At 40.1% G+C, this 17,722-nt stretch overlaps 2 protein-coding genes across 2 annotated transcripts; one reads left to right on the top strand and one right to left on the bottom strand.

Annotated features, from left to right (window-relative positions):
* Positions 1–218: 218 nt before the first annotated feature.
* Positions 219–4,505, bottom strand: LOC118402063 (retinol dehydrogenase 12-like). Its single transcript, XM_035799927.2, has 7 exons — positions 4,367–4,505; positions 3,973–4,088; positions 3,430–3,585; positions 3,176–3,280; positions 2,831–3,040; positions 2,257–2,449; positions 219–2,123 (listed from the first exon to the last, which is right to left on the bottom strand). The coding sequence occupies exons 1-7, from the start codon at positions 4,387–4,389 to the stop codon at positions 2,021–2,023; spliced, it is 906 nt and encodes a 301-aa protein (XP_035655820.1). The 5' UTR covers positions 4,390–4,505; the 3' UTR covers positions 219–2,020.
* Positions 4,506–13,515: 9,010 nt separating this feature from the next.
* Positions 13,516–17,475, top strand: LOC118402062 (probable G-protein coupled receptor 141). The gene is made up of 2 exons (XM_035799925.2): positions 13,516–13,602; positions 13,706–17,475. The coding sequence occupies exons 1-2, from the start codon at positions 13,559–13,561 to the stop codon at positions 14,634–14,636; spliced, it is 975 nt and encodes a 324-aa protein (XP_035655818.1). The 5' UTR covers positions 13,516–13,558; the 3' UTR covers positions 14,637–17,475.
* The last annotated feature ends 247 nt before the right edge of the window (positions 17,476–17,722 follow it).

Raw genomic sequence — 17,722 nt, forward strand, 5'->3', positions numbered from 1 at the left:
GCGTCTCACAGTACGGACATTGCAATTTATTGCCCTGGCCATATCTGCAATCCTCATGACTCCTTGCAGCATGCTCCGTTCCACAGGTGCATGTTCATTAATTGTCTATGATCCATTGCACAAGCATGGGAAACAGTGTTAACCCCTTTACAATGAAGATCTGTGACGTTATTCGGATTTGTACTAATTATCTTTCAAAGACAGTGTCCTGAAAAAAGGCTGTTTCTTTTTTTTACTGAGTTTAGCATATCATTACAGCAGTATGTACCGGTATGTTTGCTAGCTACCTAACGTTAGTTGGCTACTAATACATTGAACTTGACAGTATATTAACATATATGCTATGTAACTACCCGATTTGTATTCACTTGATTATGCACGTCATGCTTAGCTAAATGGTATAGTCGTTGTGCGTTCTCTATGGACCTTGTTAATTCGGGTGCGTTCATCTGAATAACTGGTAACGCTCAACACCCGTTGAACATGGCCGGTGTCAGTTAACTTTGGCAAAAAAGCGTTAAATTGTTGCCAGCAGCATGAAAACAGCCTAAACAGCTCTGCTAGGGCGAGTAAAATGGTCAGAGTGAGGTTCTCTCTCATTTGTGTCTGAAAGTAGCTAGCAAGCTAGCCAGTTAGTTTAGGTGCTTGACTGCTGTTGTAAGGTCTGAACGCTTGGATCAACCCTACTGTCGGCCAGATCGTCCAGTGTGCACTCAGAACGATCCAAGAGCGAAACGCTCTGAATTTATGAACTGACAATCTGAAAAGCTCTGAATTTACGAATGCCCAGAGCGCACTATGAGTGCTCTCTGGCACTCCAGATTAAATTTACGAACACACCCGAAGTCATAAAGGATCTATCTAGTCATTTGTTATTCTAACAAGGGGTTGCAAAGCAACAGCATCAACTTCAGGTAGACAGGCGTAGCTCTAGTACGCGCAACTGAAAGGATACTGTTAGTATACTAAAATTAACCAATAGTATGGGTATTCAAACACAGCTGATGTCTCAATGTTTAAAGAAGGTGGAAATGTTATAGCTAGTGTAATTAATAGAGAATATAACACAAAAGATAATACAAAGAAAATAACATTTGTTTTTTGTTCCATCATCTTTGAAATGCAAGAGAAAGGCCACAATGTATTGTTCCAGTTTAGGCACTGTTTAGATTTTGGCCACTAAATGGCAGCATTGCATGTGCAAAGTTTTAGACTAATCCAATGAACCATTGCATTGCGGTTCAAAATGTTGTATCAAGTTTGCCCAAATGTACCTAATTAGTTTATTGATACATTTTCATGGACATAAGTGTGCACTCTCCTCAAACAATAGCATGGTATTATTTCACTATAATAGCTACTGTAAATTGGACAGTGCAGTTATATTAACACAAATTTAAGCTTTCTGCTCATATCAGATATGTCTATGTCCTGGGAAATGGTCTTGTTACTTACAACGTCATGCTAATCATATTAGCGCATGTTAGCTCAACCGTCCTGCAGGGGGACACCGATCCTATAGAGGTTTTAATTAACAGTGCAGTTATTCTACTTTGTGGGGGGTTAAGTGCCTTGATCAAGGGCACAGCGACAGGAGCTAGTAGGGCTACATGTGATCGGAGACCAGCAGCCTTCTAGTGTCAATACCACATTTATGCTGACTTTTTCCATGTAGGCTACATAGAGATGCCACCAATTAATGGTCATGGAAATTTGGTTAAAAGTCATGGAAAAGTTATGAAATTCCATCTGTCAAACTGAGTATGAACCCTTAACACTGAATAATCAGGTCTCTATAACATAGGCTAATGCAATTTGGGAATTTCTGTGTACATAGTCTAATGGACCAATTTCATCCCAAGTCAAGCTCTGCGTATACAGCATTCATATTCATAGTATGCATAACAATAGTATAACTATAGATTCTATAGTATAACCTATTGTGTAAGCATTCAAGGCATGCACTTTTCAAACAATTGACATATTCTAGCCTATCTATAATGATATTCAAGGATGATGTTCAGTCCCATGTTATCCCAAGCATTTGGCAGCTGAGTTCCCATAGTTTCTGAGCCATCTCATCATCCATGGCAGCCCTGGTACAGCTGGAGGGTTTACAGTCACTGTGAACAATGCAAATACAATTCAGTAACAAATAATATGTGTATCATATACTAAATATCTTATGTAAACCTAGGATTTATCTAAAATGTCACTGTGGTCTAAAAACCAATTCCCTTCATTGTGTGATTTCACCTGTAATATCCACCGCTCTCTCTCTCCAGCTCTGGCTCCACAGCACAGTAGATGGAGGTCTGGGCACCTTGTACAATAGTTTTGGTGAAAGGTCTGACAATCTTCCAGGATATCAGCAGAGCTAAATTCATGTGTCTCTTCAGCTCAGTCCTCACTATACCTGGATGGACTGCATAAACTGTCACTCCAGTGTCTAACAAATGAAAAATGGAAGTAGAGAATCAAACCTCTTCTAAATAGTGCAGTTATCACATATTACCTTTTATCTTACCGAATAAGCACAAAATAACAAGATTTAGGGGACTGGATCAACAATCTCATAAAACAGTAATTCTTGGATGTTTGAAAAAGAACAGCAGTGCTAGAAAGTTTATTAGTGAACAAGATAAGACATTCTAAGAAAAGTGTTATCGTTAAACTAGCCAATGATGCAAAACTTCTATGATGAAAAGCCAGCCAATCTTGCAAAGCTTCTATCATAAACCGCAGTGTTTTCAATGCAGTTTGTTTTGCTTGCCCAGGTCCACTGATAATGTCAACACCAATATGGGAGAAAATAAAATGTAACACAAACCTTTTAGTCTCTTGGCCAGGGACCGTATACTCAGGATGTTGGCTAATTTGCTCTGTCCATATGCTCTTCTGGAGTGGTAGCTCCTCTCACTGTTGATGTCCTCTAGCTGTATCCAACCCCATTTGTGAGCCATGGAGGACAGGTTGATGATTCTGGCTGGTCTGGATCTCTTTATCAGATCAATCAGCAGGAAGGTGAGCAGGAAGTGACCTGAAAGACATGATATTCTAACATGCTACTCTACAGTAGATTTCTTATACAACGTATTACTGACTAATATTGTCATAGGGTAACAACTATAGCCTATTTGTATATCTTCCTTTGTGTTAGGTTGCTCTGTCTCACCCAAATGGTTCACTCCAAACTGCATCTCAAAGCCATCTGCGGTCTTAGAGTATGGACACATCATGATCCCAGCATTGTTGATAAGAATGTTCACTTGTTTCTCCTCTGAAAGAGTATTTCCAAATAAAAAAAGTAATCACTGAAGTTAAGACTGATTGTGTTTTGTATTATATTCCATATTGTATTTCTACATTAGACAAAGTCATCACATTGAGATTATAAAGAGATTGGACGAGTGACAAGTCTCTACGAACCCCTGTTGATTAACTCTGCAAATTCTCTAATGGACTTTGTGTCGGACAAATCCATCTTTCTGGTCACAATGTTGGGGTTTCCAGATTTCTCAATGATCTCTCTCTGTGCCGCCTCAGCTCTGCCCAAGTCTCTGCAGGCCAAGATTATCCTGCCCCCTGATGATTATAGAAAAATGTCGGAGTATATGTCAAGTATGTACAGTTTATGTCAACAAACATGCATCATGCTACCCATCCTTTCACCACAACATGGTGGTACATGTACTGTATACTAACATGCTGGTGCAAGTGTAACGGATGTGAAACGGCTAGCTTAGTTAGCGGTGGTGCGCGCTAAATAGCGTTTCAATCGGTGACGTCACTTGCTCTGAGACCTTGAAGTAGTGGTTCCCCTTGCTCTGCAAGTGCCGCGGCTTTTGTGGAGCGATGGGTAACGATGCTTTGTGGGTGACTGTTGTTGATGTGTGCAGAGGGTCCCTGGTTCGTGCCCGGGTATGGGCGAGGGGACGGTCTAAAGTGATACTGTTACACAAGTGCACTTACCTCTCTTTGCCAGGTCCATTGCTGTCTCTTTGCCAATGCCAGCATTGGCTCCAGTAATGATAACCGTTTTGCCATCTAGTCTTTCACTAGAGGACCACTGACCACAGAGAATAGCTCTAGAGAAACATAGGAACACGTGTGATTGTGAGCAGATATAGTAAAAATGACATATGTTGCTAAATCAGACCTGGAATAAGTAAAGCTTTTAAAATGGTTTTGATACATTTCAAATAATACTTTGGAGGTGTAACCCCCCTTAATTATGTTGGATCACTGTCCTACATACTGAGCTGGCAGATGATGTCCAATCAATGCAGCAACCTGAGCCAAGTAAAGCAACATTCACATAAACCAACAACAGAATGAGTAGAGTAGAAGAGCATGCACAGCCTACCTTATTGTATAAATGTTTGACATTCTAGAGCTGTTGGCTGCCACACAGACTCCCTACCGTGTTGTCTCACAGCATGTCCTTTCTCTAAAGAATTACACTAGTTGAATTGCTGATCGAGTAAGGGTGTAGTGTATGCTATGTTAGAGTTGAGGACGGGATTATTGTAGTGGGTCGGATTGGGGTTGTAACAACTAATCCTAGATAATCTGCTAACGTTCTGCCACATGATCCAATCAGGATCAGCAGGAGCCTGTGCATATAACAATTTCAATACATATCAGCAATTATTGAACACTACTGAGATCTGATTTTAGACTGCATGTTGAAGCAATCATTTCTTTTAGAAAAAAATGAAAAGCAAAAAAATACTATTTTGAGAACATTGAGATGACGATACTGAAAAGAGAATTTCACAACGTAACATACTGTACCATTGATAACGTACTATGAATGAGAAAAGTTTATTAATATTGTTTTGACCTATAAACGCAACACTCTTAAAACTGGAAAGGTTCAAGTGAATACCAGCTAGAAAGAATGGCTATTTGAATGAAGAGAGTTGCACTAATATCCCGTGGGCAGATTCTGCATGTACAGCTGACCAAATTACGCAGGATTTTACTTCTAGGTTAACCGAGAATAGGGTTGTTCTAATCCTGAGACAAACCGCAAAACAATCTTTTTTTTTTATTACACTCAGGAATGCAGAGGGACAATAAACATATATTTGTATGTAGGAATATTTGTCATGATTTATGAGAGTTATGTAATATGAGCTGATGTTTCGGGCATTAACTATTTAAATAAACATGCTTCTTATTATTGGATAGTTGAATAAGTACAAAATATGATTAATAAACTGATTAACTTGATCAGAAGATACTGCTATTACTTTCCAATGTTATTCTTTTGGAGGTTTGTCTCTCCATGTCTTTTGATGACGAACAAGACTATTACAGCATCTAATAAAACATTGTATTAGATCTAGCCTATTGTAGACAAAATATTAAATAAATAGTATCTGGACTTTCCTAGTTTAGTTAAAAACCTGACCAACAACACCATCTAGTGGTTAACATAATTGCTATAGTGTTTTAGTTATAGTTAAATGAATCCCTAAGAAACAAACAAGTAATAAATATGCTTTACACCACATTATAAACTGGGTTGTTCGGGCCCTGAATACTGATTGGCTGACACGTGATAAACTTGACACCTGTAACAACGTAATGTATTCGGCACAAAAGCTTGCACAGGATAAACTAACATCACTTTGTCGGGCAAAGACTCAACATCAAAACTCAAAAGAACAGACAACGACTCTTCTGTTTCACCACTCACGCCACCCTGTCTGAGTAGCACCAAACGACGAGCATCACAAACACTGGGAATCTTTCCCTTCAGTTGGTCAGCTTTCACATTTACCTCTACCCCAGTAATCACTGCATTCAATGGCGCCCTTTTCTTGAGAGCAAAACAATTCACATCTCTTGACCCCATTCGCTTAACGCGGAGTGCCTGCTCCCTCTGACCAGCAGAAACACAAACAATTATCACAAGACCACTTCTGGTTACCCTCACCAATTTCACAGCACCCAACTCTGTTTTCACAGCACCCTGAAACCAAAAATGGATCAGCCAAAAGGCAAGGGTCCACTTTTTCCAAAAACTTCACTCCTACTGTCACAGACTCATCTTTATCCTGATACTTCCTCCTCATTCACTTCTATTTCTCCTCCTGTCTTCAAACCATCTCCCTTTTTTAAACAGACTCAAGCTTACCCTCTTTCTCCCTATCTGTCGTAGACCTCTCTTTTTCCCTCAATTCCTCAGTCTCCTTATGATAATACTGCACTTCTCCTGACATACATCTTGTTCTTGCCTTCTCAAGGGACGCCATTTAACCAGCTGTCACAATCTCCATACAATCAGCACCCCTCAGGATCTATCTTTTCCAACTGTCCCTCTAGTTTTATACCGTGGCATTATTGAATACTAATTTCTGACTGGCTTGAAGGGCATTCTAGAGCGTACATTATTGACCTAAAACGCACGTTATATCAGCACGGTAGAATTCAATGGCTATAGTTCATTCTTACTTGTTCTATGTTTGAGCTGCTTTTGAAAGCAAAAGTCGAATAAAAAACATTATTGGCATTGTTGAATTCGATGTTCATAATAGCAAGACAGGACTTATGGTTTGCTTAGCTAAACTAGCAGGTCTGTTTGTTTGGATACCAAGGCAAATACTGTAGCTACGGTATATAGTAAACTTGCTAGCTACTTCAGTGGATGTGGAAAACATTTCTAACTGCAAATGAACACATTTATAGTGGTAAATGTGTTAAATTATAGCCATGGTATAAAAGGGGGTAATCAACTCGAGGCTCTATGCATTCTCTGGAAAATAATGTAACTCTGTGGAAGGTGCTAGAGCCCCGGGTTGATTATATAGAGGTTGTGACTGGCTAGCTAGAAAGCAAGGGATAAGAATGCCCAACCATGAAGCACAGGGGTGGCAGCAACATGTTGTGTAGGTGCTTTGCTGCAGGAGGGACTGGTGCACTTCACAAAATAGATGGCATCATGAGGCAGGATAATTATGTGGATATATTGAAGCAACATCTCAAGACATCAGTTAGGAAGTTAAAGCTTAGTTGCAAATGGGTCTTCCAAATGGACAATGACCCCAAGCATACTTCCAAAGTTGTGGCAAAATGGCTTAAGTACAATAAGTCAAGGTATTGGAGTGGCCATCACAAAGCCCTGACCTCAATCCTATATAAAATTTGTGGACAGAACTGAAAAAGCGTGTGCGAGCATGGAGGCCTACAAACCTGACTCAGTTACACCAGCTCCGTCAGGAGGAATGGGCCAAAATTCACCCAACTTATTGTGGGGAGGCTACCCGAAACATTTGACCCAAGTGAAACAATTTAAAGGCAATGCTACCAAATACTAATTGAGTGTATGTAAACTTCTGACCCACTGGGAATGTGATAAAATAAATAAAAGTTGAAATAAATCATTCTCTCTACTACTATTCTGACATTACACATTCTTAAAATAAAGTGGTGATCCTAAGGGACCTAAGACAGGGAATTTTTACTAGGATTAAATGTCAGGAATTGTGAAAAACTGAGTTTAAATGTTTTTGCTACGGTGTATGTAAACTTCCAACTTCAACTGTATGTACCTTTCAAAATATTTCCCCTAATGTTGTGCAACTTGCAGAGCTACCTTCTCTTTCTCTATATATTTATTGTTGCTTCATTCCTTCCTGGATTTCAACAGTTAAATAAAATAAATGTATTGTCCTTATCTTCATCATCGTAACGATATAGAATAAGATGCAGATGGATATCACTTCTCTTCATGTATATTGAATGGTTATGGGTCTGAATAAATACCTGCTGTATTCTATCACCGTCACGGTTCTCTCCCTGTGAGTTATATTAACTGCTGTATTAACATTTCGCAAACAAGAACTTGCATCCTGCTTGGAATAGTCTATTAGCATAAGAAATGCATAAGAAACACATTTTTCAGCAAGCTATTCTAGTCTAGCTTTTCCGGGGACTCCAAGAGTTAAGGAGCGTTTTCTTAGGAGAGAGGCCAGTGGAGCGCAGGTTATTTTGTGCAAGAGACAGAGGCTATATAAGACTGCCAGTAAGATTGCACCAAAATCAACCATTTATCGGATCATCAAGAACTTCAAGGAGAGCGGTTCAATTGTTGTGAAGAAGGCTTCAGGGCACCCAAGAAAGAACAGCAAGCGCCAGGACCGTCTCCTAAAGTTGATTCAGCTGCGGGATCGGGGCACCACCAGTACAGAGCTTGCTCAGGAATGGCAGCAGGTAGATGTGAGTGCATCTGCATGCACAGTGAGGTGAAGACTTTTGGAGGATGGCCTGGTGTCAAGAAGGGCAGCAAAGAAGCCACTTCTCTCCAGGAAAAACATCAGGGACAGACTGATATTCTACAAAAGGTACAGGAATTGGACTGCTATTGGACTGCTGAAGACTGGGGTAAAGTAATTTTCTCTGATGAATCCCCTTTCCGATTGTTTGGGGCATCCGGAAAAAAGCTTGTCCGGAGAAGACAAGGTGAGCGCTACCATCAGTCCCGTGTCATGCCAACAGTAAAGCATCCTGAGACCATTCATGTGTGGGGTCGCTTCTCAGCCAAGAGAGTGGGATTTCTCACAATTGTGCCTAAGAACACAGCCATGAATAAAGAATGGTACCAACACATCCTCCGAGAGCAACTTCTTCCAACCATCCAGGAACAGTTTGGTGACGAACAAGGTCTTTCCCAGCATGATGGAACACCTTGTCATAAGGCAAAAGTAATAACTAAGTGGCTCGGGGAACAAAACATCGATATTTTGGGTCCATAGCCAGGAAACCCCCCAGACCTTAATCCCATTGAGAACCTTTGTTCAAATCTCAAGAGGCGGGTGGACAAACAAAAACCCACAAATTCTGACAAACTCCAAGCATTGATTATGCCTGAATGGGCTGCCATCAGTCAGGATGTGGCCCAGAAGTTATTTGACAGCATACCAGGGGCGGATTGCAGAGGTCTTGAAAAAGAAGGGTCAACACTGCAAACATTGACTCTTTGCAACAACTTCATGTAATTGTCAATAAAAGCCTTTGACACTTATGAAATGCTTATAATTATACTTCAGTATCCATAGTAACATCTGACAAATATCTAAAGACACTGCAGCAGCAAACTTTGTAAAAATTAATATTTGTGTCATTCTCAAAACTTTTGGCCACGACTGTATAGTGAAAGTCCCCGCATACGTACTGATTTAAAACCAACGATATTTGCGTGATAGGCTGTTTTAAAACTTTGCAGCTGCAATTAAATTAAATTAAATCAGCAGATTGAGATATGTAAATTAGATGTGCATTGTTACTACATGATTCCATATGTGTTATTTCATAGTGTTGATGTCTTCACTATTATTCTACAATGTAGAAAATAGTCAAATAAAATAAATGACTTGAATGTGTAGATGTGTCCAAACGTATGACTGGTACTGTACTTTACTAGAAATTTGATGAACAGTGAAATGAGATCTCCACACATAGTAGCCACACACAGGAAAACTCTTGTCATTGTAGTCAATAATTATCCAACTGTACCACCTGACAGGTCGTATCTGCATACCAATGACTACTGGAGAGGCCAGTTCTTCGGTGTGTATGCAGCCGGTGAGTACTCTGAAACGGACAACCTTATGTTATGTCAAAGTTATGACCATGTGTTTCTCTCGTGTTGCTTCAGAAGAGGGTCTGCTGAATTTGTGTTTCTATTTATTCAGATCTTGTCTGTTTTACTATATTCTCACGTATTCCCTTTGCCAGATCTCTTTATTGGGCTTTTCAGACGACTTAGATCTTGACTGTTATTTGTCAGTGCTGTTTAGCTATGTACAGATTCTATGGGTATGATAGATCAATGTCCATTTTGGATGCAATTTGAATAGAATTGATGGAGAGAGAGAACGATTGTGAAAGTGCCCGCATGTGCAGTAATTTAAGGTAACAATATTTGCGTGATATGCTGTTTTAAAACTCTGCAGCTGCAATTAAATAAAACAAATCGCCAGATTGAGATACGTAAATTAGACCACATTCAGTCTTTATATTACTGCAACAAATGTAGTCCTACCGTTCATAAGAAAAAAAGTTACCCTGATGAGATGATACATGCATTATGCGCTGTGCTCTATACTGAGATACGCTGTCTGTCCCCACCCTGAGCTTTGATGATTGATCATACAGATAGCAGAGAGTAGGCCGGGGTCCATAGAGAAGACAGATTTAGACATCACATATCATTTAACAGTTCCATTTCACGTCATGCTGTTCATAGAAATAATTTATTTATTTATTATTTATTTTATTTTTTTATATATTTTTTTGCAGATATTTATCCGGAATAAGGGGAGTGGGTTTGGGTGGAAAATCTCCGTACCCCGGTTGCTATTCAAACCTAGTTAGGGTTATGCCAAGATTAGGATAAGGGTTGTGGTTGGAGTTAAACTGGAATATGGACATGAAGCTAGGGTTGTGGTTGAGGCAAGGGAAAGTGTTGAACCCGGGATGTGGACATGAAGCTAGGGTTCGGGTTGTGGTTGAGGCTAGGTTTGAACTGGGATGTGGACATGAAGCTAGGTTTAGGGTTGTGGGTGAGGCTTAAGTTAGGGTTGAACCAGGATGTGGACATGAAGCTAGGGTTAACCCTAGACCTAACCTTAGTTTATCGTACTTTTAACTTGTGTTTTAACTTCTCTTTGGACCCGTAAAGTGCTGGAGCTTGGTTTCACCTGGCTCTCACTTTGACCCAAGGTGCAGGAGCCGGTTCCAGGTAACATATTTCAAAATCATTTATTGGTGCAGAAAAGAGAACTGAAAACAATGAACTGAAACACCTTTATGATCTACACCATCACTAAATGGAAAGTCAACAAATACCCTTTAATGCTCCTCCCACTGATAACGTATGGACTGGAGAAGCCCCTTACACTTCTTGATTTCTTTGTATTGCCTTTAAAAATGAAATGGTACTACATATATCTACACAATTCAAAATTGAAGACGTTGTGCGAATATGCTGTGCATACAGTACAATTGATGCAATGTTGGAAATAACTTTTATGCAGTACCACCAATAGCTAAATTAAGCCGGTTTACAAAGGCAATACAAAGGAATCAGGAAATGTTCTGGGCTTCTTCAGTTCATGCTTTATCATTGGGAGGAAAACGTAAGGGTATTTGTTGACTTTACATTTAGTGATGCTGTAGATTAGAAAGGTGTTTTAGTTCCTTATTTCAGTTCTATATTCTGCACTAATAAAGGATTATGAAATATGTCTCCTAAGATAAAGACGAGTGTCTCAGTGTCATGATCTACATAGCATGTTGGGTACCTTCCTGGCAGACAGATTTACTGCATCCAGAGACTCCTGCTCCTGCTCTCAGTAAATGGTAAATTAGCATTGACAATATATATAAACCCAAAGGGAATTACTGTAACCTTATCTTTGATATTCAGCCAATATTTGCTTTCATGTCTCGCCTGTCAGTCATAGGAAGTATTTGGTTATACTTCCGCCGTAGATAAATTGATCTACAGTCCCAGTCAAAAGTTTGGACACATCTACTCATTCAACTGTTTTTATTTATTTGTACTGTTTTCTACATTGTAGAATAATAGTGAAGACATCAAAACTATGAAATAACACATATGGAATCATGTAGTAACCAAAAAAGTGTTCAACAAATCAAAATAGATTTTAGATTTTACATTCTTCAAAGTAGCCACCCTTTGCCCTGATGACAGCTTTGCACACTCATGGCATTCTCTCAACCAACGTCATGAGGAATTATTTTCCAACAGTCTTGAAGGTGTTCCCACATATGCTGAGGACTTGTTGACTGCTTTTCCTTCACTCTGCGGTCCAACTCATCCCAAACCATCTCAATTGGGTTGAGGTCGGTGATTGTGGAGGCCAGGTCATCTGATGCAGCACTCCATCACTCTTCTTCTTGTTCAAATAGCCCTTACACAGCCTGGAGGTGTGTTTTGGGTCATTGTAGTGTTGAAAAACAAATGATAGTCCCGCTAAGCGCAAACCAGATGGGATGGCGTATCGCTGCAAAATGCTGTGGTAGACATGCTGGTTAAGTGTGCCTTGAATTCTAAATAAATCACTGAGAGGGTCACCAGCAAAGCACCCCCACACCTCATCCTCCATGCTTCACAGTGGGAACCACACATGCAGAGATCGTCCGTTCGCCTACTCTGCGTCTCACAAAGACACGGCGGTTGGAACCAAAAATCTCAAATTTTGACTCATCAAACCAAAGACAGAATTCCAGCGGTCTAATGTCCATTGCTCTTGTTTCTTGGCCCAAGCAAGTCTTTTCTTATTATTGGTGTCCTTTAGTAGTGGTTTCTTTGCAGAGATTTGACCACTCAGTGAAGCATTTATTTGGGCTGCAATCGGAGGCTCGTAACTCCAACTGACTTATCCTCTGCAGCAGTGGTAACTCTGGGCCTTCCTTTCCTGTGGCGGTCCTCATGAGAGACAGTTTCATCATAGCACTTGATGGTTTTTGCGACTGCACTTGAAGAAACTTTCAAAGTTCTTGAAATGTTTCGTATTGACTGACCATGTCCTGAAGTAATGATTTACTGTCCTTTCTCTTTGCTTATTTGAGCTGTTCTTGCCATAATATGGACTTGGTCTTTTTTTAGCAAATAGGGCAATCTTCTTTATACCATCTCCCTACCTTGTCACAACACAACTGATTGGCTCAAACGCATTAAGATGGAAAGAAATTCCACAAATGAACTTTTAACAAGGCACCTGTTAATTGAAATGCACCCCAGGTGACTGCCTCATGAAGCTGGTTGAGAGAATGCCAAGAGTGTGCAAAGCTGTTATCAAGGCAAAGGATGGCTACTTTGAAGAATCTAAAATCTAAAATACATTTAGATTTGTTTAACAGTTATTTTGGTTACTACATGATTCCATATGTGTTATTTCATAGTTTTGATGTCCTCACTATTATTCTACAATGTAGAAAATAGTAAAAATAAAGAAAATCCCTTGAATGAGTAGGTGTGTCCAAACTTATGACTGGTACTGTACTTTACTAGAAATCTGGTCAAATCTATCAGCTACAAGCCACATGCAGGAAAACTCTTGTCATTGTAGTCAATAATTATCCAACTGTACCTCCTGACAGGTCGTATCTGCATACCAATGACTACTGGAGAGGCCAGTTCTTCGGTGTGTATGCAGCCGGTGAGTACTCTGAAACGGACAACCTTATGTTATGTCAAAGGTATGACCATGTGTTTCTCTCATGTGTTGCTTCAGAAGAGGTTCAGCTAAATTTGTATTTCTATTTATTCAGATCTTGTCTGTTTTACTATATTTTCACGTATTCCCTTTGCCAGATCTCTTTATTGGGCTTTTCAGACGACTTAGATCATGACTGTTATTTGTCAGTGCTGTTTAGCTATGTACAGATTCTATGGGTATGATAGATCAATGTCCATTTTCTATACAGTTGCCTACAACAGTATTTACATACTGTACTATTGACACTTTTACTTCCACCGCCTCTTATCTTCTACATTCACATTTTGGTCATTTAGCAGATGCTCTTATCCAGAGCCACTCACAGTTGGTGCATTCAACTAAGGTAAGACGACCACCTAACTAACCAAACAGTGAATTTATAAGCATACTCTTTGTATCTAAATAATAGTGTTAAATGTCTTACTTCAAACTTACTCCTTATTTAGCATTTCAGAGACCCAAGACGAGAGAATGGGGAATGAGAGCAATACATCTTGCGACAACATAGATGACAATGTCATACCTAAATCATACAGATATGCATTGCTGTCAATATACACTATAGTGCTTATTGGAGGGATCATCAGCATGTCCCTCATGATCAACAACATCAAGTTCAACGCCTGCTCGGTGACCACCACAGCCGTCTTGAACCTGATCATGGTCCACATCCTCTTTCTCCTGACTGTGCCCTTCCGCCTCTATTTCTATGCGGCCGGCGAGTGGCATCTCGGTCCTAACTTCTGCAAGGTGGTCAGTGCCATGATCCTCGCTCACATGTACCTAGCCTTTATCTTCTACGTGATAATTCTGGTGATCCGCTATCACGACTTCTTCAGGAGTTCTAAGCAGGTGTTCTACAGGAGGCTACATGCCGTGGGGGCCAGTGCTGCAGTCTGGGGCCTCATTCTAATTGTGGTGGTCCCTTTAACTGCTGTGAAATATGGATCATCTACAGACAGTAACACAACCACCAGTGACAATCAGTGCTTTAACTTTGGAGGGGTTTTTGATGAGGAACATGCTGTAGCTGTGCTGAACTACATCCTCAGTGCTCTCATCATCATACTTACATTAGCCCTGGGCTGTTGTCAGATGTGTATTCTGTGGTGTGTGTACAGAACTCACAGGGCGATGATCTTCTCGCAACAGGAGTTTTGGGCTCAGATCAAAAGTATTTTCTTTATGCTGGTCATTATAGTATGCTTTGTTCCATACAATGCATTCAGGATTTACTATGTGAGTAATTTTAATGCCAATCTCCAGGTAAAGAATGAGATTGCTCTCGCCGTCACAACATTCAGCTGCTTTGACATGCTGACTTTTATAGGGAGAGGGTCGTTCAGACCCTGTGATACAATATGCTGTGTACCATGATTATCAATGCTGATTATTGAGTCAAATATTATTCTATTTGCACCTTATTTGCACCATGTTAACCAAATGTACAAAACTACAGTGCATAAAACATTAGGAACACCTGCTCTTTCCATGACATAGACTGACCAGGTGAATCCAGGTGAAAGCTATGATCCCTTATTGATGTCACCTGTTAAATCCACTTCAATCAGTGTAGATGCAGGGGAGGAGACAGGTTAAAGAAATATGTTCAAGCCTTGAGACATGAATTGTGTCTGTGTGCCATTCAGAGGGTGAATGGGCAAGACAAACTATTTAAGTGCTTTTGAATGGGGTATGGTGGTAGGTGCCAGGCGCACCGGTTCGAGTGTGTCAAGAACTGCAACGCTGCTGGGTTTTTCACGCTCAACAGTTTCCTGTGTGTATCAAGAATGGCCCACCATCCAAAGGACATCCAGTCAACTTAACACAACTTTTGGAAGTATTGGAGTCAACATGAGCCAGCACCCCTGTGGAACGCTTGCGACACCTTGTGGTCGATGCCCAACGAGTTGAGGCTGTTCTGAGGGCAAAAGGGGGTGCAACTCAATATTAGGAAGGTGTTCCTAATGTTCTGTACACTCAGTGCATATACTTTGATATCCTTCAAAGTGAGAGTTATAACTCTTCTCAAAGGTAAATTACTCATTATAGCACTTTCCTAAGTAGGATATGATAATGCCATTTAGCAGATGTTTTTATCCAAAGCGACTTACAGACATGTGTGCATACATTTTACATATTGGTTGTCCCTGGAATTGAACCCACCATCTTGGCATTGTGGACACCATGCTCTACAAACTGATCAAATCTGAAAAGACAAGAAAACAAACAGTGGAACTGTGTTTATTGTTAACTCAACTCCACATTGATGGGTTTGTACATGTTAGCTAAACTGATTCCTAAATAACCACTCACCTAGTGTGTCATACTGTTACATTTACATCTATTTCATGCTAATTTTGTAACATACTGTAACATGTAACATGTAACATGTAACATGTTGATAAATCATGCAATCTTTATATTTTTTACAACTACATTTTCAATTGAATCATATCTTTGATTAAAATGTTCCTCTTTGTTTGTTCAATGTTTCTTGTGTTCACAGTTCCCTCCCTTTTGGGAAGACATGTCCATATTATTTAGAAAGGAATAATATAATTAAGCAATAAGGCCATAGGGGTTCGGTATATGGCTAATATACCATGGCTAAGGGCTGTTCTTGTGCACAACGTAACATGGAATGCTTGGATACAGACCTTAGCCATGGTATATAGGCCATATACCACAAATCCCTGAGGTGCCTTATTGCCATTATAAGCTGGATACCAATGTAATTAGAGCAGTAAAAAAAATGTCTGATATACCATGGCTGTCAACCAATCAGCATTCATGGCTTGAACTACCCAGTTTATAATAAGAATGAATCTACATCGAATGACTGCAATTAGTGCAGAATCACATTAGTGGAAACCAAGTCTGTTCTCAGGGCAGGCATGGATGTAGATAAATATGTTTGAGTGGCGTTGAGACTATTTTTGCATTTTAGCTAACCCTTTCCTAACCTTAACCTAATTCTCCTAAACCCGCCACGTTAATTATCCTAATTATGCATGTTCTCCTAACCTGCTGCGAAAAGTTACTTATGCTAGTCAAAACCGGCAGACCTGCCGTGAGAACAGTCTTGGTTTCCATTAATGCGATACTGCTCAATCATTGAAAACGCTCATCAGCTACATTTTAAAGCATTACATAGCAGGAGTAGGCATGCACAGTTCATAATGGGCGGCAGGGTAGCCTACTTGTTGGACTTGGACTTGTAACCGGAAGGTTGTGAGTTCAAACCCCCGAGCTGACAAGGTACAAATCTGTCGTTCTGCCCCTGAACAGGCAGTTAACCAACCCACTGTTAAATAAAGGTCAAATTAAAAATTAAATTAAATTTAAAAAATGAAGTGTTGCTTAGCTTCAACAACAGCACTGCAAACTGTTACACTAACTTGCCATAAAGTATTGGTTGCTGCATCTGTGGTCGACATCAATAGTGATACAGTCTCGGTTGAAAAATACAACTCCAAACAAAGCACACAAAATGTATAAAATAGTGAAAGTACATTGCAGAAGTGTATAAAGAAACACTGCACAAATTAGGATGCTGACCTAAATAATGCCGATATCAGACGTTTTACATCCAAGGCAGCGGTGTTCAACATAAACCTGTGATCAGTGATATATATTGTATAACATATGCACTTATTTTAGGGTCCAAACAATAAAAATGGGTCCCTGTCTGGATATTGTTTCTGAAGGAAGTAGGAGATCACAATTACTGAACTCCTTTGACGCTACAGCAACCCCATTTACTACAGGCCAATTGTACAATCTACTACCTGGAGTTTATTTGCTTACTTACAGGCTCTAACCAACAGTGCAAAAAGGTATTATGTGAACAATAGGTAAGTAAATAAATAAAAACAACAGTAATATGACAGTGAAAAATAACAGTAGCGAGGCTATATACAGTAGCGAGGCTATAACAGTAGAGAGGCTGCATACAGGCACCGGTTAGTCGGGCTGATTGAAGTGGTATGTCTATGTAGATATGGTTAAAGTGACTATGCATATATGATGAAGTGAGAGTAGCAATAGCGGAAAACAGGGGTTGGCGGGTGGCGGGACACAATGCAGGTAGCCCGGTTATCCAATGTGCGGAGGCACTAGTTGGTCAGGCCAATTGAGGTAGTATGTACATGAATGTATAGTTCAAGTGACTATGCATACTGTATATGATAAACAGAGAGTAGAAGCAGCATGAAAGAGGGGCGGGGGGGCACACAATGCAAATAGCCCGAGTAGCCATTTGACTACCTGTTCAGGAGTCTTATGGCTTGGGGGTAAAAACTGTTGAGGAGCCTTTTTGTCCTAGACTTGGCACACCGGTACCGCTTGCCATGTGGAAGTAGAGAGAACAGTCTATGACTGGGGTGGCTGGCGTCTTTGACAATTTTTAGGGCCTTCTTCTGACACCGCCTGGTGTAGAGGTTCTTGGATGGCAGGCAGCT

The sequence above is a fragment of the Oncorhynchus keta genome, chromosome 23 (assembly GCF_023373465.1).
Source record: "Oncorhynchus keta strain PuntledgeMale-10-30-2019 chromosome 23, Oket_V2, whole genome shotgun sequence".
In the NCBI taxonomy this organism is placed as follows: domain Eukaryota; kingdom Metazoa; phylum Chordata; class Actinopteri; order Salmoniformes; family Salmonidae; genus Oncorhynchus; species Oncorhynchus keta.